The 20,383-nt window shown below is 51.8% G+C and overlaps 8 protein-coding genes across 8 annotated transcripts in view; 1 reads left to right on the top strand and 7 right to left on the bottom strand.

Moving 5' to 3' along the window:
• Nucleotides 1-472: 472 nt before the first annotated feature.
• On the bottom strand, nucleotides 473-3,143 carry BDQ94DRAFT_138278 (uncharacterized protein). Its single transcript, XM_026765214.1, has one exon. It carries the CDS (start codon nucleotides 2,867-2,869, stop codon nucleotides 752-754), a length of 2,118 nt encoding a protein of 705 aa, XP_026629694.1. The 5' UTR covers nucleotides 2,870-3,143; the 3' UTR covers nucleotides 473-751.
• Nucleotides 3,144-3,382: 239 nt separating this feature from the next.
• On the bottom strand, nucleotides 3,383-7,283 carry BDQ94DRAFT_157559 (uncharacterized protein; the record flags this gene model as incomplete). Its single annotated transcript, XM_026768759.1, has 3 exons — nucleotides 3,383-4,867; nucleotides 5,036-5,820; nucleotides 5,882-7,283. 3 exons carry the CDS (start codon nucleotides 7,281-7,283, stop codon nucleotides 3,383-3,385), a joined length of 3,672 nt encoding a protein of 1,223 aa, XP_026629695.1.
• Nucleotides 7,284-7,965: 682 nt separating this feature from the next.
• optF (small oligopeptide transporter, OPT family) lies at nucleotides 7,966-11,221 on the bottom strand. Its single transcript, XM_026765215.1, has 6 exons — nucleotides 10,813-11,221; nucleotides 10,307-10,495; nucleotides 8,912-10,239; nucleotides 8,643-8,857; nucleotides 8,318-8,587; nucleotides 7,966-8,261 (listed from the first exon to the last, which is right to left on the bottom strand). Exons 1-6 carry the CDS (start codon nucleotides 10,864-10,866, stop codon nucleotides 8,062-8,064), a joined length of 2,256 nt encoding a protein of 751 aa, XP_026629696.1. The 5' UTR covers nucleotides 10,867-11,221; the 3' UTR covers nucleotides 7,966-8,061.
• Nucleotides 11,222-12,792: 1,571 nt separating this feature from the next.
• BDQ94DRAFT_138288 (uncharacterized protein) lies at nucleotides 12,793-13,318 on the bottom strand. Its single transcript, XM_026765216.1, has one exon. The coding sequence runs from the start codon at nucleotides 13,311-13,313 to the stop codon at nucleotides 12,981-12,983; it is 333 nt and encodes a 110-aa protein (XP_026629697.1). The 5' UTR covers nucleotides 13,314-13,318; the 3' UTR covers nucleotides 12,793-12,980.
• A 276-nt stretch (nucleotides 13,319-13,594) lies between these two features.
• On the bottom strand, nucleotides 13,595-13,830 carry BDQ94DRAFT_138289 (uncharacterized protein). Its single transcript, XM_026765217.1, has one exon. The coding sequence runs from the start codon at nucleotides 13,824-13,826 to the stop codon at nucleotides 13,632-13,634; it is 195 nt and encodes a 64-aa protein (XP_026629698.1). The 5' UTR covers nucleotides 13,827-13,830; the 3' UTR covers nucleotides 13,595-13,631.
• A 35-nt stretch (nucleotides 13,831-13,865) lies between these two features.
• BDQ94DRAFT_138290 (two-component system protein A) lies at nucleotides 13,866-17,070 on the top strand. Its single transcript, XM_026765218.1, has one exon. The coding sequence runs from the start codon at nucleotides 14,117-14,119 to the stop codon at nucleotides 16,373-16,375; it is 2,259 nt and encodes a 752-aa protein (XP_026629699.1). The 5' UTR covers nucleotides 13,866-14,116; the 3' UTR covers nucleotides 16,376-17,070.
• Nucleotides 17,071-17,612: 542 nt separating this feature from the next.
• Nucleotides 17,613-20,095, bottom strand: BDQ94DRAFT_138292 (TLC domain-containing protein). Its single transcript, XM_026765219.1, has 4 exons — nucleotides 19,838-20,095; nucleotides 19,598-19,785; nucleotides 18,794-19,525; nucleotides 17,613-18,729 (listed from the first exon to the last, which is right to left on the bottom strand). The coding sequence occupies exons 2-4, from the start codon at nucleotides 19,721-19,723 to the stop codon at nucleotides 18,259-18,261; spliced, it is 1,329 nt and encodes a 442-aa protein (XP_026629700.1). The 5' UTR covers nucleotides 19,724-19,785; nucleotides 19,838-20,095; the 3' UTR covers nucleotides 17,613-18,258.
• A 253-nt stretch (nucleotides 20,096-20,348) lies between these two features.
• Nucleotides 20,349-20,383, bottom strand: part of BDQ94DRAFT_138294 (uncharacterized protein) — a gene marked incomplete at its 5' end in the record, with an annotated part of 607 nt that continues 572 nt past the window's right edge. Inside the window, one exon of the mRNA XM_026765220.1 lies at nucleotides 20,349-20,383. This exon is cut by the window's right edge and continues 572 nt beyond it.

A 20,383-nucleotide genomic window follows, 5' to 3' on the forward strand; every position in this document is an offset into this window, starting at 1 on the left:
ATAATGGAAACACCCCGGGCCCCCGTATAATAACCCCAATCATTAAAATTACCTCCAGTCCGGTTGCCAGAAAATTTCATCCCCTGCCAGGTATGATGTTATCGAGACATTCTATCATGTTCTCTTCCATCTGCTTCCTGAATGGCCTCGTAATTAAATCCCTCATGCAATAATCCCGGGGTCCCCAGTCCCCCCAACATGATACTAGGAAATAGCTACCTACTAGTAATACTCCTGGTCAACCAGGCCATGAGATGGGCCTGGGAATTTAGCCGACGAAGTACCCTCCTTTTAGCCTTCGCCAAGGACTTTCTAACGTGCTCGTTTCCAGCACCGTTTGTTACTAACGTTCGAAATTTTCTCATCCACTCATGATCCCTTGGGCTGATTCGTGGATTTTCTCCGCCCGCATATTTCAACTACTACTCAGTTGTCCCCGCTGTACCAACTGACGGGAGTCATAGTTAAATCACCAAAAGACTGGTTGGTCCCAGATTGCATCTTCATGTGCGGTATATGTGTATATATATACGACCAAGGTCATTATCATTACGGGAAATCTCGGAACAAACCATGATGTCCGCTGTCGGGGGTGAGACAAGCCTCTCCAAGCCGGGAGAAGAGGGGAAGAAAAAGCCAAAAAAGCCACAGAGACACAAAAGGAGAAACACTAGTCCACTAAATACTCAAACCATGCAGGGCAGCCAACCCTAATTACCCGGCTGCCCATGCCGACCCCCTTTGCCGCGCCTTACACGAGATCCCACTGTGCAATGAAGACATACTCCATCGGCACCTTACCGGCTCGCGCCCGGTATTCCTCTGCTGTCAACCCCCGGACGTCCTTTCGATCCCCGAACCGGCTCAGCACCACTATCAGCGCTTGCTGGCCCGGCGCCCCCAGCATCCTGGAGTCCGGCACGTCCACGTACCACACGTCTCCCCCGCCGTTCGGGTTGGATCCCGGCACGTGGGTGATTACAAGGCGTTCCTCCTTCTGCCCATCCACTCCGTTCACAATCAGCAGAAACAGTCCAGGCTTAGCCCGCGTGTGATGCTCCAGCGTCCAGTGCTCGCAGATCAGACTGAACTGGAAACGCACCGGCCCTCCCTGATGCACCGAGATCTGCTTGGCAGCCGGGCGGAAGGATCGCACTCCAATGTGGTTCTTCTTCGCCTCCCCAAACACCAATGGCTGCTCAACGCACAGCGGCGAAGAGGGATTGCCCAAAAGGTACTCCTCCCAGCTGATCTCGGGACGTCCATCATCCCGGTAGAACTGCGTTCGGTCTTGCGGAAAGTGCTTCAGCCCCAGCTCGTCATTGGTGTCCGTGAACATGGTCGGGTCGAACTGCGCCTGGTAAGGTTTTCCTGGGCCATGGACGCACCCAGCGCCCCAGCAGGGGTCAATCAGCTTCCACTGCCCGTTATCAATCCTAACCACATTCCAAGCATGGCCACCTTGAACAGGAGGTAATGAAGAGCCGGGAGCAGGTGCCACATAACCATAGCCTTTACCGTGGCCATGGACCGTCTTCGCCTCCAGACCTGCATGTGTAGCAAGCGCAGTGAATAACCCAGCATACCCTTCACACACACCCATACCCGTCGCGAGTGTATTGGCCGGAGTTTGCTTCTTTACCCGATTATTGTAAAAAGCCTCTGTGTCATACGCGACATTGTGGTGGAGCCATGTAAAGATGACACGAGCTTTGTCCGTGAGCGACGGAAACGGTGCCGTGAGTTCATTCGCCAGCCAGGACAGGTCATGTGTTGGGAGAGACGTGCGCGGATATCGGGCTGCATGGGCATCGGCGGCAGAGAAGTCGCGGCATTTCAAGCACGCAACAGGTGTGGGAATCGTGGGCACATTGGACGCATACAGACGAGGCTTCGTAGCTTGGATTTTGGAGAGATCCGGACGCGACGCCAGCGGGACAGGTGGGGGCACACCATTGGAGTTGTGCTCATTGGCAGCTCCATTGGCACTGCCAAAGGATTTGTTGATCGCCGCAAAGCCGGATTGTTTGAGCTTACCCAGCGTATCATTAGACGGCGGGGGTGGGGGCAGCCTCCGAGCTGGTAGTGGTGGGTTCTTTTCTTCCTCTTCGTTGATAGTCGACGACCTGTCGCTGGTGCTTCTAGACGGTAGTGGGGGAGGCAGCCGGGAAGCCTGCGAATCATTGCTTTCCATGGAGTAGTTGCTCTGGCTGGATTTCCGCCGCAAGGGCAAAGACGGACGAGGTGGAGATAGCCTGCTGCTGCTACTGCTACTCCTCATAGTCGTGGGCGTCGGTCGCGGTGGTGGTTGTGGCTGGCGCTTTGGGGGCAATGGAGGCAACTCAGCCTCGCCCCAAGCGGGTGGCAGGGAGCGGCCAGGGCCTGTATTAATGGAGCTAGCCGATGTCCTTCCGGTACTTGTAGTGGTCGATCTAGATATATCTGAGGCCATGGACTCTAAGGAGCCTTTATGAGAGGGTTGAGTCGGTCTGCGCGGTGGTAGTGCTGGGCGCTGTTGATCGGAGGGCTTGCGAGCAGGCAAAGGAGGGGGCGTTTTGTGTTTTACCGGGGGCGGTGCTGGTGCAGTAGCGGGACGAGGGACAGGTCTAGGAGGGACCGCGTCATTTGAGGCGGACGAACGATTGTAGACGGAGCCATAGCTGCCAGCAGCATGGCTGTTATAACTGTCGTTGGCGTCGTTGGTGGTGAAGGTTTTGGGTCGCGGGGGAGCAGCCGGACGGATGGGCAAAAGAGTGGGCTGGACAAGGGCAGGCTCGCTGGTATCGGTTCCTGAGCTTTGACCAACTTGCGCTTGTTTAAGTGCCGCAATCCGTTGCTGGATTGACATGACCTGAGGTTCTTCGGCCATGGTGTGATTAGTTCTAGGATTTCGTGGGTGAGAAAATGAAGGGTAAAGCGAATGTATGGCCGTTGATAGGAAACCCGTTATCAAGGTGTTTCAAGTAACGGCGATCGTGAGGGACTAGAATTAGGGATAATTAGGAGTTCATAGAGAAAGGGAATAACAATAAGAGGACTCCCTCAAGGACAAAGATGGGTAAACGAGAGAGGGCAGGATCCTGAGGGAGGAGGACTGGGGGCTGAGACTTTTAAAAAAGACCCCTGCCACGGAGGGGGAAAAGCAGAGGAGGGAGGCAGAGCAGACACTCAGTCCAAGTGGAGAGGGAAAAGCAGTGGACGAGGCTGTGAAACAAAACCGGAAACGGGCTCAGCCTTACCGGTGCCTGAGGTGTGGATCATCCCCGTCTCCACCCGAATCTCTCTACTCGTTTATAAGGAACGAACCATTCACAATGAGATTGTACGCGCAATGCCTTTCCAGATATCGATAAATATAGCAGTCAAATACATGGCAATCATTTCAACGCGCAGTATGCACCTCCCGTCCCTTCACAAACACTCGTCCAATATTGCGGTCATCCCCCGTCATCAAGAACTTTTCAAACACCGTCGGCACTCCGTCTTCCTCCACTACTGGCGCCATTACGCCCTCCTCCTGTGTCCGAATAAGCAGTGCATCGAACTCCTTGCCCACCATGAAATTCCCGACTTTTTCCTGCAGTTGGCATACCCGCGCTCCGCCCAAAGTAGCCATATAAAACCCCTCCGTAAGACTCAAAGGCTGATCTTGTCCTTGCGTCATCGTGCACCGTGCCGTCGACACCACAAAGGCAGCCTTCATCACTTCAAGCATGGAGCTTGAATAGCCTCCCCCACAGTCGGTACCTAGTCCGACTTTAATATCCCGACGGAGATACTCCCGCACGGGCGCAACCATGAACTCATCCATTGTGACATTGGGAATAGGGCAGTGAGCGATCCCACACTGCAGCTCCGCCATACGTTCAATCTCCGCATCCGAAAGGTAGATCGAGTGAGCAAGAATGCTCCGGTCATTTAGGAGTCCAAGCCGCTCATAGAGTTCCGTTTCACTCTTATCATCAGGGAACAGTTGCCTGGTGAAATTCACCTCTCCCTGCGACTCATTGAAATGGGTTTGGATGGGCAAGTCGCGATTCCGGGCTGCGACAGTCCCAAGCCCAGCCAGTAGTTCTTCCTCACAGCATATCGCGAACCGCGGTGTAATCACCGGGGTCACTAGTCCATGTGTTGGATCAAGTTCCCGAACCCGAGCAATGAAGTCTTCCGTTTCGCGGAGGGACTCTTCCACCGATGCGTCTCGATACCAGTCCGGGGCGTGACGAGTCATATTGCACTTTCCGATCAGCGCGCGCTGGCCTAGGCTGAGGCAGGTTTCGGCGAGGATGACCGATGCCGGTGCATGACGGGAACCGTAATAGCAGGCGGTAGTCATTCCTTGTTTGAGCCCGCCGCGGACACAGGAAGTATATAGCGACTTGGCGTACTCCAGATCGGCGAGTCTGGCTTCGTGGCGGAAGGTGATGGTCTCCAGCCAGGTAAGTAGGTCGATTCCCCGCCCCGTGCCGCGCTGGGCCCATTGGGGCGCATGAGTGTGCGTGTCAATGAAGCCGGGGATGAAGAACTCAGTAGGTTGTAGAATGGTCACCGTGCAGGTGGATGCAGAGTAATGGTATTCCGCAAGGAGATTTGGGATAGAAGCCGCAGGAGTTGATGGGCGGATGGCTTGGATGGTTCCAGTGGGTGAGAGGAGGATGAAAGTCTCGGTGAGGATCTCAAGTTGCTTGGAGCTCAGGGTGTGAATGAAAGTGCCATGGAAGGCTTGAGCTTTGGATGGTTCAGAAGCCATGATGGGAGTGGTTGCAGTGATAGTTGGGAGGATTGATGAATGATAATGATGTTGTGGAGGGGTTGACAGAAGATAAGCGTTGTTGGGGGTTTTATCTACAGCGGGGTAGCAAGGCGCCTCTTCCAGAATTACTACACAACAGCCGTAAGCTCAAAAGACAGAGGATTATTCCAAACTTGTTCTAATATAATCCAATTAAAGGGTATAGTATGTCGCCATCTCCTCCTGAAACCAGTCATAGGAATAGAATAATTGCTCCGCCAGTTGTGGATCAATCATGGGCACGTTCCCCGATCCATTGACCAGGAGAACGTCATCCAGCACCGGCGCTAGGGGCACCGGCGGTGCTACCAAAATGTGTTGCTGCTGCTGTTGCTGCTGCTGCTGTTGTGGTTGTTGCTGCGGCTGCTGTTCCAAGAGCGTTTGATGGTGTGGTATTGGTGGCTGTGGCTGCGGTGGAGGCGGGAGTGGTTGTGGCTGTTGTTGTTGTTGTTGTTGCTGCTGAAGCTGCTGCTGCTGCTGCTCCTGCTCCTGCTGGTATGCCAGATGGCTGAAGATCATCGTGCTCTGGTTCCGGAACGTCTCCGCCAGTCGGTCCACTCCCGGACGTCTCTTGCCAAATTCCTCCAGCAGAACAACTACTGCCTGGATGGCCCGTCGCATGCTCTGATCCTCGGGCTTCCACGCAGCACCACGGCCTTCACGGACAGACTGGAGATTATGGTTAAGACACCACAGGATTGTGATGCCGGCAAAGTAAACCTGGCTGAGGGTCAACCAGATCCACTTGAGCTTGCCCTGCGAATAGCTGTCCCAGTAGGACCGAATGACCTGAATGCTGGCATTGCCACAGCTCACGATGCTCGTTGCATCAGGCGTCGGATTACGCGGACTAGGCCGGTACATGAGGAGCAGTGTCGTTGCGTATAGATAGTCGTAGTAGCTAGTCGAATACAGAAGCGCGGGCGCATACACCGGTGCTTCCTGTCGCCAGTCGTCTAGTTCCTGGCGAAAATGACTGAGCGTGATGGCAACCTCTGTTGGAGGAGGTGGCGGTTGGTTGTTGAATACTGTCACGGTCAGTGGGACTAGACCTCAGTGAGCACCGGTGACAAATTAGAAGAGACTTACAGTAGCGGTAGATGCGCGAGAATATCCGGCGCAGGCGCACCACCTGCAATGGAATGGTCATGGCACTAGCTCCGGGTGTCTCTGTCCAGTTGTCATTGAATTCCCGCGGCAAGCCTATTGAAATATCCTCGTCTGCAATTCCAAGTGGCCTTCCAAGAGTGCTTGCGATCAGTCGATCGAGGTTGTAGAGACTCCAGAACGCCCGCTTGGCCATCTCCTCTTCTATCACGTTCCCCGTTGGACGGGCTTTATGCAGACCGAGACTGGTGGCGAGACGCAAAGTAGTCCCGAGGATGTGCCATACGCTGGGGCCCGTGGTCGCAAACATTGTATACACAGCGACGCTCAAAAGGGCTCGAACAGCAGCCAGATCTTCATTCTGCAAAGCCAAGGTCATTGTCTCATTGCTAACATGATAGAACTCGGCGGCCTGTGACTCGTCGGCAGATCCGATCAACAAGGCCGTGGCGATGGTGATGTGATACGAGTGATGAACCTCCGGTGCGGGGACCTCTCCCGCATAGATGCGATCGAGATGGGCCATGAACTCCTCGCGATGGAGAAAAGGATATTGGTACCCCAAACTATCAAAGTATCGCAATGCCACTGATTTCGCCTCTGGCAGCGAGGCGAGCCGGATCACGCGCGGAGCGGATGCTACCGGACGCGCGATGGAGGGTCGTCGATGCTCCAACTGGTCGCGAAACAATTCGCCTACGTTAGGCAGCTCGGTACCTACCGCGGTGGAACTAGGAGCAGGGCTGCTGGACAGCGCGGTTGCAGTCGTCGTGGGGGTTGAATGTGTTGAACTCCCGCGAGTCATCAGCAAGGCTGGGACCTGGTACCACCAGTCCGGATCGCCCTCGCCATCCAGCGCAGTCCCCGTGGGCCGGTCGCCAACAGAGATGCCTGTCTTGCGGCGCAAAAGATCCTCCAGCCATTTCACCCGGTTTTGTAGATTTTCTAACTGATCGCGAGGAACAGACGCCGCGGCGACCTGGGGACCCGGCGGAGGGATGGTACAGCGGACACCGGCGCGAGTACACGCGGAGCAGTTGGGGTATCGAAAGTCACATTTCTTTTTCCGTTTCCGACAGAAATCGCACGCTGTGGATACTCGTTTACTGCGAGGGTGAGGGGTATGTGATGGGGAGGATCGCGATGAGGCAGGGGGTGGTTGAGGCTGCTGCTGAGACTGTTGGAGCGACGGTGGTGCTGTTGGGAGTGGCTGTTGCTGCTGAAGCGGCACGGAGGGCGGCGGCAGCGACTGCGGAGAAGGGACGGAACTGGGGTGAGCAGGACGCGGCGGAGGAGGCAGAGATGCAGGATGAGAGGGAATCGGTAGGGGATCGAGTCGGAATTTGCCCAGCTGATGCCGAAATTCGGGGTCACGGTTGGTCATGGTGGTGGAAGGGACGGAGAAAGAGGCCAGGGAAGGCGGCTCGAACCGCAGGCCATACCGGGGGGAGGAATTATTGAGTGGGGGAAGTGGTCGGAGGAGGATGGATGGATTAATTGATGGGAAGAACTGGGCGAACTTCCATGGAGTTGCAGCCGTAGCTCGTCTTTAGGAGCGGCCGGGGCGAGAGGGGCGTGTCCACCCAAGGGAGGTCTTAGTGTCTGTCTGTCTTAGCGTCTGTCGGTTCTCTCGCTTTCTCTCCCTGGGGGGAGGTGATGAGAGATGGTGGGTGGGAAAAGGAAAAAAGGTTTATTAGTCTGATCCCCTCAGCCTCAGATGGTCGATCAAATTCTGCCAGTGAGCCACTCTCTCTATCTCGCTCTCTCTCTCTTCCTCCAAACTCCGATGGGTGCACAACAGTCCAACTGCAATGCGGGCAGTTGCAGTCACAGTTTGCTTGGTAGGATATCTACACCGCCGCCTGAACCCCCCGATCCCTGAACCTTAACTCCCTCCACTCAAGGTTTCCCTGGTTATGGTTCTTTACACGAAGGACAGGGAGAGGCAACCCAAGGCTCGGGGCTAAACGCTAGTTCACCCATCCTCCCCTTACCTATCTACAGTTCCTACGCTGAGAAACTCGCACACTATTTTTTACTATCACGAAAGCGATTTAAAAAGAAGACTATACATTAATTATAGATTCATATATGACATACTATATACCGACCGAAATTATCTCATTATTGAAATCAACCAAAACACCCCAAGCCCCTGTGCGTTATTGCCAGGTCCCTTTTGCAGGTCCAAAATACCCCGACTCTGGAAGTCGGTTATATGGCACACCGTGTGCATCAGCTGTATTCCGATACACTGTGTTGCCCCACCACTTCAATGGTCCGGCTGGTAATATAATGCAGAAGAAGATGATGACGGTTGACACGGCGACCCCGGAGTCGAGTGCGGCAGAAAGCACATAGTCTACAGCGTCTCCATTAGCAACTGGCCGCGAGTAAGACTGATCAAGGACAACCTACTATATTTCGACCACCAGGCGGGCTTGCGCCGTTTGATGACCCCATTGAAAATCACATTGACCAACCACCAGGACGAAAAGTTAATTCCCGTTGCAGGAGGGACGAGGCTCATGGCACCGAATGCAACGGGCCAAGAAAGATAATTGACCCTCTTCCATCGTCGGCCCAGTAGCCATGTAACCAACACGACGACGGGTCCTACGAGGAAGAACCAAAGGAGATTCCCGTACATTTGGCCAGGACTGAAGTTTCGATTGGGACCGAGAACACCTAGACAAAAGTTTAACGGAAAGCCACGAAGTTTAGTGGGCGGGCCGACACTTACCCCAGATTAATGATGACGAGTAAGTTACCTGGCCATGGGGGCAGGTAAAGCCTCCCTCGGCTTCAGGGGTGCACACCCCGCGAATCCGAGTGATCATAAAAACAGTCACACCGCACTGCACAACGGCACCGACCAATGTGGCCATGCCCTGCGCGACAAAGAGCGTTCGCGGCGCGATGTGGAGATAGTGCGCCAGTTTCATGTCGGCCACAAATCTAGACATCGATCAGCTCCTACCCATCACAGGTGCAGACCAGGCGGACACTTACTCGAGACCCTGCGACACACCGGCATAGCCATAGAACTTGAACGCCATGTTTGCAACTGGCCGCCCAAGGAAAGCATAGCCACCAATAAATTCGGTAATCAAATTGAGTTGGTTGCTGGAAATATTGGTGATAGCTTTGATGATACCAACGGGGATGATGTAGATGATGGGCAGCAAATATGCCAGAAAGACCGCCCACGCCGGGAGATCCGTATGCCAGACCTCGTTGGCCACTATGCTCAGCGCAAACATTACGACTGTGATGCCGCCAAACCACCACCACGGCACACTCTCATAGCTGTCCATGATCCGGGCGTGAACATCTTTCGCGTTTCTACCCTTCCATTGCTCAACCAGATCTTTCCCGTGATACAATGCGACATGGACGAAGATGCCCGTCAAATTCGCAAAGGCCACGCCATACGTCATGGCATACCCGGCCGGGAGAAACATGGGCGAATAGTTGCGGTACGCCTCCACATTGAATGTTCCGTCTGCGTTCATTACGCGACTGGTATTATACGGCTTGCCCGTATTGTCGAACGTATCTGGGTTTAGTAAAGGAAGGTAGGCCGAATACCATGTGTTGGTATAATAGATGATCGGGCAGATGATCCAGTAAAAGAGCACAAACGAACCGATGACGTTGAGACCTGCCCAAAATGGCACTAACAGGGGGCTTTGGTTGGCGTAGACAACTTGGGCCCAGTCGAAGGTCAACAAGGACATGCCCAGCCCTGTCTTTTGGCCAAAGAGCTGGTTGACCACCACATTGTCTGGCACGATCCAGCAGATGAAACTGAATGTACTTAGGGCTGTGAAAAGGTAGCCCGGAGCGAAATACCAGATTGCCCCAGCGACAAATACAATCATAAAGAACCGAAGCCTGCTGATTACCCAGCCATCTGCCATCAGATTTTGGCGCGAGTGCAGGGTCGAAAGCAAAGCAGCGTTCGACAGCACTTGCGGCCAGATCATAGTGGCCGGACCCACGAGCCAGCGTGCGGCCATCCCCGCCAGACCAAACCCAAATAGTTGCGTAGTGATCATCAACAAGATCTCAAAGCCTCCATGGGAAGGCATATCGTAAAACTTAACCATAGCTTCGATCACTTGAGTGGCAGCTGCCGACCCGAAAGAGACATTGGACATAATTGTGATCAGAGTGTGCTCTTTGATGTTGAAATGGTGGTCCGGGTTGAACCAGCCCAAGGGCACCCATTGCGCCCACGCACATCCGACCGGAAATGCTAGGAGCTGAGCGACGAGAGCACTGATAGTCACACTGGGTTGTCTCAGACTAAAGAATTGGTTCAAGCCACTTCCGACCTAGGAACAATAAGCGATTTCCTCTTTCGATGGTTTGCAGCATCGCGGTCGGAGGGAGACAACATACAATTGTAAAGACCATACCAATCACCCACATGCGAACGGTATTAACCGGCAGCTGCCGGTCGTCAACCGGCTTGACGACCGCGCGCACTTCGGGAAAAGGAGAATCGTCAGCTTCATAGGGGAGAATGTCCTGAGCGCGAGAGTCGCTAAGGATGCTGGAGGCATCGCTAATCCCATTCAACGACGGCTCCTAGACAAGGCACGAAGACGATCGTCAGCATTTCAATTTCCGGGAGAGAGATGAGAACCAATAACGGTAGATGGTGGATGTGTCAGATCTGTTGATGTCTCACGTAAAAGTAAATGCACGATGCAGGTGGGGGGGTGGTGAATTGGACGATATAGATTGGGGGGGAGGCGCCCACGTGAGGGGATTCCGGGGAAAGATGACAAGCAGTCGGGCCAATTTGAAATGAAACCAGTTGCGATCAAGGATCAAGAGTGAAGATGTAGATAGTAGACAATGTATAGTATGTAGAACGACAAGGAAATATGGGTCTAGCCCACCTGGATCGTCGATGACTTCTTCTCATCGGTCATCGTGTCCTGCAGCCCCATCATCCCCTCCTTCTCCTCAGTAGAAGAAGCCCGAATTAATCAAGCTGCAGTGGTGGGAGAGACAAGCTAAGCGTCTAGAAGCTGGGATGGAACAGCACCCCGGCGAGACCGGCTCGGATGATGCGTTGGATAATCAGCAGATAGGGGCTCTGGCTGGTCCGGAGAGCATCGGCCGCGAAGACGGTGGAGTGCGCCGCTGCAATCAACCAACGACCACCAAGCTTGTCATCGGCCTGGGCCGACACTAACAGGCACCTTAGCTTGCCTGAAATGGTAATTCTGGAGATAAAGCGGTTTAGATGGTTCTCCTGGGTATTTAGGACGCCTTGAAGCTAAGAGGCTAAAGAAGATGAGGATGAAGTTGGGATAAACTCCCCTGCTGGAGTTCTTCTGGGGCGAGCGAGGGGATGGTGAGAGGACAGGCTTTCCCACTAGGCACTGACGTACCCTCGCGCCGCCAAAAAAGAAAGGGGAAAAAGTCTGTTTGGTGCCTCGAAGCCCATCATGGCTGGTTCCAGGCGTCCAGGATGGCAATCGCACAATCACAAAGAATTCGGCCACCCCGGCTCCACTCCCTCTCCACCAACTATTGCGGTTATCCAGTGCCACCCGAATCTTGGGTCCTATGAGATGGGACAGATGGCCGCTCATACTTTATCTCTATTCTACTCTAGGATAGGGAATGATCCGGTGTGATGGCCATGGAGCTTGCATGAACGCCATTGTCAGATTTGTTCATCATTGTGGATGTGCACCTGGTGGTCCTGGCTGATTTCTGCGCCACCATCGGCTACAGTTGAGAATCGGCAATAATTAGGCATATATAAAGCGCTTGTCTCATGCAAGACACGACAAACTCAATGTCTGTCTGGTCGTGGCACTGTACTACCTTAAACTACTCTCGTGTGCAATGTCGAGTAGTCAAGACTGGGCAAACCGGAAAACCGAAGGCCTTTCTTTAGACGGATGTCTCTCGGTCCGAGGTTCGTCCATGCGACACTGACACTGACACTGTTCACCCTCCCTTCAACTGGAGCAGTCGGTGCTAACGTGCTCCCATTTCCTGGAAATTGACGGTTCCGGACGACTTTTCGAATGGTCTAAGTGAACATTTTGTGGAGTCTGGATTCCAGGCAGTAGCCATCCGGTAGTCATGTACTGTGTACGTACTGTATAGAAATAATACCTTCGGAGGTTTCGGTTTCTTACTGCTATGTTGTTGCCACCGGGCGCAATGGGAGATTTCTGACAGATACCGAAGGTTTATAAGAATAGAATGACATCAGGGTACTTTGACAATTTGGCAACTGCCTACAATGCAATGTACACATGATGACATCCAACTATTAATGTTGGTTAGTGTGCGTTGTTGAGCTCATGAAGCCCGATCGAAGATCCAGATGGAGGGAGAACCGGGTCGGTCATGTGTCACCTCCGGATTACAATCCACAAAGCATTCGTCGCCAGGGTAGGACAATAATAGCATAACTAAGTTACTAGTTACAACGTACCATACTATAATGTCAGCGGGATTTGGCCGGGGATTGCAAGTTCTACCAATCCCTTGGAACAATATCCAGGCTAGGGGACGATAAGCCTGATGAAACCTGCTATGGCGACCTATCCAGGATTGGAGGTCAACCTCCGGACATAATTCCACGTCCTGTGTGTGTGTGTGCCATGCATGCATGCATGTATGCATGCATCGACCTCTGTATTCTTGCCAGGCAAACTACTTTGTAAGTAGGTACTTTTCTGCCCTTTTTTTTTCTTCTACTTTTCTATCAGCGGATCTTCCCGGTCGCTGATCCCGATACGGTGCAGCAGCCACACTGAACCTGAACCCAAGGCAGGGGAGTGTAGGCGAGTGTGGGATAGATTAAAAAAAGGCGCCGACTGGGTTGCATGATCACTGGACTAGTGCGATTGGAAGAGATTGCTTATTTCATAAGCTCTTCTATTATGAAAGTTCTGCACGATTCTTTGCCGACTAGGGTATCCATAGATAGGTAACTAAGACGTTTATCCACCAAGACTTCTCCAGAAGATACAGACAAAGTAATTATTCCAATCTTCCGACCGATGACATGACTATGTACTCTCTTTTTTTCCTATCTTTATTTGCCAGACGCCACACACTGCAAGGGAAATATGTTTCCAGCCGGAAGTCTTGGACTAGTCGTATGTACAAAGTAGTTTAGTCTAGCGGTCTGCTGCGGACTGAGATTCTCGCAGGTTCCTTCCCGCTTCCCAAAACATCTGCCATCTCCATAATCAAACTCCGGCAGATGGTATGAGGTCAGCACCAAAAAGAAAATCAGAAAAAGAGAAACAAAAGTACACCAACAATGGGAGCGCCTAGTGGGGAAAAAAATAGAATAAAATAAAAATAAAATAAAATAAAAAAAAGAGCTAAGAGCGGGCGCTGCCTTGGTCAAAGACCCAGGCATTCCAGACCCTGAAACCGGAATCTGAACGAGTGCAGAATTTTTCTTCCTGTTTAAACCTTCTGGACTTGATTGTCTCTCTTTCTGTGTGTCTCTCTACCGAAGATGGCGGAGGGCGTATTCAAACCCAACGCGGATGGAGACCAAAAAGGAGGAGTACGGAGGAGAATTGAGGCGCATCCCCCGGGAAAGGCACAAGGGGAGGAGACAAGACGGCAGGCATTTTCCCAGCTTGTTTTTGATTTCTCTATTCTGATTTACAGTTTCAAGTCAGCCTCTCCCATTCATCTTCATCATTGCTGGCTCCTCTTTTTGCTGCTGCTAAAAGGATCCACGGGCTGGCGGCTGATCGCGGTGGCCAGTGAGAGCCCAAGTTGCCTTTCCCCCGCGACAACCGGCCCAACCTTCCGTCCACTGGTTGGTCCATCCCATCCTCTGCTCCCTCCCTGTTGACGTCGATGGTGCGCCTCGTCCCATCCCGGTGGGCCTCATTGCCCATCTGACACCATCATCCATACAGTAAGTAACTAAGAGTAAGTAAAACCACCACCGCATCCTCTCTGCCTTCCTCTCACACCAAAAAGCCACCAAAAAACCATACCCCATCCCATCCCATCCCATCCCATCCCAGTATTGTCAACGTCTATTCCATTCTCTTTCTATCCGTCCCTTTACACCTTTACCTTTACCCCTTCCGGATATCATCATCACTCTTCCTTAATATTTCCCTTACATCCTTTCTCTCTCTACCTTCCTCCCCCCCTTCTTCTCCTCCTCTCCCCTCTATTTCCTTTCTAAAAAACTCCATGCCCTATTCCCGCCGGACCGGCTCTGATGTTGCAAGATCCCTGTCCCCGCCATCTAAAGATCGCGTGAGGCAACGATTCTTATTGCCAAATGTGGGGGCCATGGATCTCAACAAACGCCTGTTCCATCTCGATATCGAGAATAAGACCCAAGCGCAACCTCTCAACTTCTCTATGGTAACCACACCACCGGATGATGAGGATGATGACGAGGTGAATCATCTAAAGCTCAAGGTCGAGTCGAAACAATCTCACGATCATGACAAGCCGCATCACCGTCAAAAGAAGATGCCCGATACCGATGCGCAGCAACCTCCAGCGGCTCTAGGTCGAATATATCGCTATACCCCCACTCCCAGCGTCATTCTTGATCCTTCGTTACATGTCGTGGAGGTATCGGATTCCCACGTGGCATTTGCCGGGCTGTCAAGGGCGCTGTTGCTTGGCCGGTTCATCTGTGACATCTGTCCACGCATCCTGCCGGCTCTAGATGTTGCTATCCTTTTTGGCGCATTGCGCGCCGCCATCACGACGCAGGACGTCCAGTCGATTGACAAAATCTGTATAGATGACGCTAGCACTTGCTATACTCTTCGCATCACCCCCATCTTTGAAAACTCTAACCTGTTATACATTGTCCTGGAGGCACTTGATATCACCAAGCGTCAGGCTACATCGGTGTCCAAGCCCCACGAGTCTTACTCCAATGAGACTTACAAAGTCCTACTGGACACGGTCAAGGACTATGCCATCTTCATGCTCGACACACATGGTCATATTGTAACTTGGAACACGGGCGCAGCCCTGCTGAAAGGGTACTCGGCCAAGGAGATCATCGGACGTCACTTTTCCACCTTCTATAGCCTAGAAGATCGCATGGCGGATAAGCCCGGCAAAGAATTGGAGGTATGTCTCCGGGAGGGCAAAGTGGAGGACGAAGGCTGGCGGTACCGCAAGGACGGTTCGCGGTTCTGGGCCAACGTGCTGATCACTCCCATGTACGCCCTGGGTCGCCATATTGGCTTCACCAAGGTCACTCGCGATTTAACGGAACGCAATGCTGCCGAAACCCGCATGATCGCAGCCTTTGAAGAATCATCGAGATTGAAGACAGACTTCTTGGCCAACATGAGCCATGAGATTCGCACGCCAATGAACGGCATGCTCTTAGCCCTTACATCACTGCTGGCCACGGACTTGAACGAACAGCAGCGCGAATACTCCTCTATCATCGAAGATTCGACCAATGTTTTGCTCCAAGTCATCAATGACGTCCTCGACTATTCTAAATTGTCATCCGGGTCTTTTACTCTGCATCCTGATACTTTCAGTGTCGACAGTATTACCAACGCGGTCGTGCGCAACTGCAAGGGCGCTCTGAAAACCGGTGTCCAACTGACTAGCTCTATCTCATCCAACTTCCCATCCCAGGTCGAGGGTGATCCGTTGCGGTACCGTCAGGTCCTTCAGAATCTTGTCGGCAATGCAGTCAAGTTCACCGAGGAGGGCTACGTCAAGATCAACACCACCTTCTCGGAAGATGCGGAGGATCCTAGTGTATATTACATCCGGACCGAGGTTGCCGACACGGGAGTTGGCGTTCCCGAAGATGCTCTTGGCTCATTGTTCACACCGTTCACACGGTTCGCCGAGACTGGTTCGAAGAGATACCAAGGCACGGGTCTTGGCTTATCGATCTGCAAAAGCTTGGCCGAACTCATGGACGGGAGTGTCGGATACCGACCTAATCCTGAGAGACATGGCAGTGTCTTCTGGGTCACAGCCAAGATGCATCGGGTGCGTGTGACGCCGCCCGCTAGAACGACTGGGACAGGGACACCCGTTGAAGACGTCGGTGACATTGAACGAAATATCCACGACATCGCTCCTCACAAACACGTTCTCCTAGTTGAGGACAACCTGGTTAACCAGATGATGATGCTCAAGCTTCTCCAGAACATGGGCTTCGCGCGGATTGATACTGCATGGGATGGGGCAGAGGCGGTTCGACTGGTGAAGCAGCAGCCTTTATCCTACAATACAATTCTTATGGACATCGGCATGCCGGTGCTGGATGGCGTACAGGCGACACGACAGATCCGGCAAATGGGACTAGAGATGCCTATCATTGCGCTTACGGGGAACGTCATGCCGGGAGATATAGAGGATTATACGAAGCAGGGAATGAGCGATCATATTGGGAAACCAATCCACCAGAAACAGTTAATGCGTTTGCTCTGGAAGTGGATGGGGACATGATGGCATTCCAAGTTTTGCCCTCACTCTCATCCTCTCACTGATTGCTGGATTACAAGCAATCTTTTCCAGATGCGCAATTGTACCAGCGACCTCTGACATGCAGGACATGCTTCATGCGCACACCTTTCTTATCGGACGGCCGGTTCCAGTCCGACTCCGCATAAGAAACCTGAGCATTACTGACACCGCTTTCGCGTTGAACCAACCCTGCCCATCACACTGCAAAGCAGTACGCTCTAGGGCAATCCCCATGATGAGCCCAGGTGCTCAAGAACACAGAACCATTCCTGTAAAGTGGACAGGTTCCGAAGATTACAATATGCAAGACTCACGATCTTCTCTTCTCATGAAGTTTACGATGGGAACATACTACCTCGATTTATGAATAGAGCATTCGATACCATACCATACCATATCATCACTGCACTGTATTGGCTAATCTAACAAAGGTCTTCTCTTCACATCCAGGATATCAGCAAGTCATTGCTGGGCAATGATTGATCAATCAACCTGGATACAATATCATGGGATATATTCATTGGTTAAATCAAAAGCACAGTTGCTATTGTTACATTTTTCTATTGTACTTGTAGGGGGAAAAAAAGCATCCATTGCCTGTATAGTAACTACTATAAGTAGCGCCTTGATTAACTCTTGGACAGTATACCACATACTACTACTACTTCTAGTAGTACTATTCCTACTCATCCTCTCCTTCCTTCCTCTTCTCTTCCTTGAATCCCATAATCAGCAACAGTCCCCATCCTCCCTCCCCAATTCCCTATCTATCACCTCTCTCATGTTTGACAAACACTCTAATTTGCATATTCAACAGACCACGTCCTCACATCATAGCCTCAATTTCTTCCCCACCCACCACATTTCACCAAAAACCCCCCTATGACCCAGCCAGATCTCACTAAATACAGAACACACAAGCCATGGAGAAAATAGAAACAAGGCTCAGCTCCAACATGCAAGGTCTCTCTCTCTCCACGGACTGTGACGTGACTGACGTACTTAAGTTATCTGGTTGGTCTAGATAGTTACTAGGTAGTTAGTAAACTACGTAATTAGTTAGTCTGGTTTGATGTCATCGTGGAGGCGCAGGGGGGACGTGCGCTGCACGAGACTCTTTTAGGGTGTCGGGCTGGGCTGGAGTGGCTTAGCTATGTGTGTGTATGTTTGTATGTACGTATGTATGTTTGACTGATCGTGTAGTATGGATATGTATGTAGTTGGGTAGGTAGTTAGTTACTCCGTATGTATTGCATGATACGGTGCTATGTAGGAGTTAAGATTCTGGGAGGGGGCGCTGTGGTTCAGGGGCTAGGTGCATTGATGGTAGGGTTGCTTGTGATATACTAGTTACGGAAGATAGAGAGTATGTTGGTTGATTTGCTCGACGAATCAGCACAATGGTCTATTATTATGTTATGTCCATGACACAGATTTGGGGGCCTGGAACCCCGGTCAATCATGGATTGATGATGAAAAACACTCGTTAAGTTTATAAGATCCACCCTGTCCCGTCTCGCTCCTGGCATGCTGCAGCCTGGGGCATGATGCTTTCGTATGAATGACTAATATGGAAAGGCAAAGGGAAAAAAAGAGATGAAATGAATACATAAGATGCCGATTAGACCATAAGCACCGGACAAAAAATGTTAATAAATAATAGTACTCCGTAATGGTTGGGGGAAAAAAGATGTTAAAATTCTGTCTTGAACAAGGTCCAAACAAGGCTGTCGTAAATGTTCCCGTTCATACAATATAAACAAACCCCATGAAAAATTCATACAGTCCACGTGGGTAGTGGATGGTGGATTGGAGATACATAGATCTCCTCAGGAAGGGAGTCAGTCCTGATCCTGAAACTGTGTTCAGTTCTTGGAGTTGACGGGCTTGCCGTTGACCAGCACCTGCGGAGTCTGGTTCTCCTTGCCACGTGCAGTCGCCGTGGCTCCCTCGACGCCGGTCGCAAGGGTCGCATGGGTGTCCGTGTCCGGCACAGGGACTTCCTCTTCCTCCGAGTCTTCGTCTTCGCTTCTCTCGTCCTTCTTGATGCTGTTGAAAATGTAGTTCTTCAGGATGCGCAGGATCAGGAAAAGCCAGAAGAGGTTCACGGCTTGCAGACTGGCCAACAGGGCAAAAGTGATGTACTGACTGATCCAGCACTTGTACTGTTGAGTCTCCCAGTTCAGCTCAAAAGGTCCGACCGTGCGGAACTCGGTCAACACAGCCCAGAGGATCTTAAGGTTCAGATAATGACGAAGGTAGATCCACATGCCCACGAACATACCAAAGTAAGGGACAGTGATGATGTGGTCGAGGTAGTTCAAGGTCTTGGAGGTCTGCATGGCAACTCGATCAGCACAAAGAACAGAAAAAGTGTGGACTTCGAATCGGATCACTCACAGCAAGGAAGAAGTCAGAGATGTCGTGCGTGATGTAGACAGCGATACCCATGTAGGTGAAGTGGAAGCGATAACTCAATCCGATCAAAGCCAGAGTGATGATGTGGTGTCCAACCAGCTCCTTGAAATCCTTGCGCGGCTTCTCCAACTGCAACATCAGGACAATCGCCTGCTGAGCCCAGTAACTAGCCTCAAGCAGATAGAATGCCTTGAACAACCCTTCGTGCTCCCGGTGGGGGAACCCTTCGAACATGGCCGTAGTGTTGAAGTACCAGATATCCGACCGGCTCATGACGTACAGACCGAATGGACCGAAGATGGCAAAGTAGATCGCGGTGTACACCTGCTCCATGAAACGGGCAGTCTTGCCCCGGCCTCGGATCCCGCAGTATACAGCGAAAGGCCGAATAAGGCGCTGCATCAGGAATTCTCGAGTAAACGACAGAACAATCGTGTAGAATGAAACAAAGGTAATATCCTTGGGGCCCTTTCCATACATGATCGGACCACCGGGGACCTTTGGAGGCAGAGGATAAGACAAAAAGATGGCGCTATGCATGGGATTGGATTCCGTCGGGTTGATCGCGTATAGCGACAGAAGAACGATGAGCATGAGGAGAGGCAAAAGCCAAGTATGCTTGAGACAAACATCCTTGAAGCGACGGAGCGGGGACTTCTTGCGGCGCTTCGTATGCGGCTTGGAGAGTTTATCGGCGGATTGATTCTGCAAGGCCTGGCGGAGGAGTGAGCGGGGGGGATGAAGAACCCCAGCGAGAGTCGACGTCTAGTCGTGAGAGATCCATACCTTGTCCCATTTAGGAGCCTCGGGTTCAATGGGGCTGACTTCGTTCATGGTGGACATGGCGGGAGCGGTGGTGTCTCCCCGAATGTCCGCCCCCAGGTTACTCGACCTTCTCCGTACACGAGCCATGATTGTATACTCCAACTATTCTGCTGATTATTCTCGACGATCGAGTAGTCGCTGGTCTCACACTTTTATCGATTAGATCGAGGGAGGGGAAGAGAAGAGGACGGGATAAGATACCGAGCGGAGCGGGAATGGGCGAAACGAGGATCAAGAGTAGAACCTCGGCGGTCGATTTTGAACAAGCAAGGACCGGACGGGTTTAAATAGGGAAAGACTTGAATAGAACCCCCAAGACAAATAGTATTACAAGAACAAGAAGCAAACGAAGCGAATAAATAAAGAAGAGAAAGATGTGAATGTGAGAAACTGGACGGGGAAGGGGAAAAAAAGACAGGCTGGAAGAGCGACGGCGAGGAAAGAGAGTTGAGCGAGTTGATGTCAGTCGTGCGAGATCCACTTTCTGTTGGTCCAGGGGTTCCCTTTTTTTTTTCTTTCATTTTCTTACTTTTTTTTTTCCCTCCCTTCTATTGCTTCTCCACCCGCGCTCTCTCTCTCTCTCTCTCTTTTCTTCAACCAGCCCATGGATGATCGTCGGCTGTGCCGGACCATCGCCAAACCATCCTTTTCTCATCTTAGCATGTACATCATAAGCATTCACTATTTTATGATCGCATTTGCATAACAACGCTACACATACACACATACACACATACACACATACAC

This window comes from Aspergillus welwitschiae (assembly GCF_003344945.1).
Source record: "Aspergillus welwitschiae strain CBS 139.54b unplaced genomic scaffold BDQ94scaffold_6, whole genome shotgun sequence".
In the NCBI taxonomy this organism is placed as follows: Eukaryota; Fungi; Ascomycota; class Eurotiomycetes; order Eurotiales; family Aspergillaceae; genus Aspergillus; species Aspergillus welwitschiae.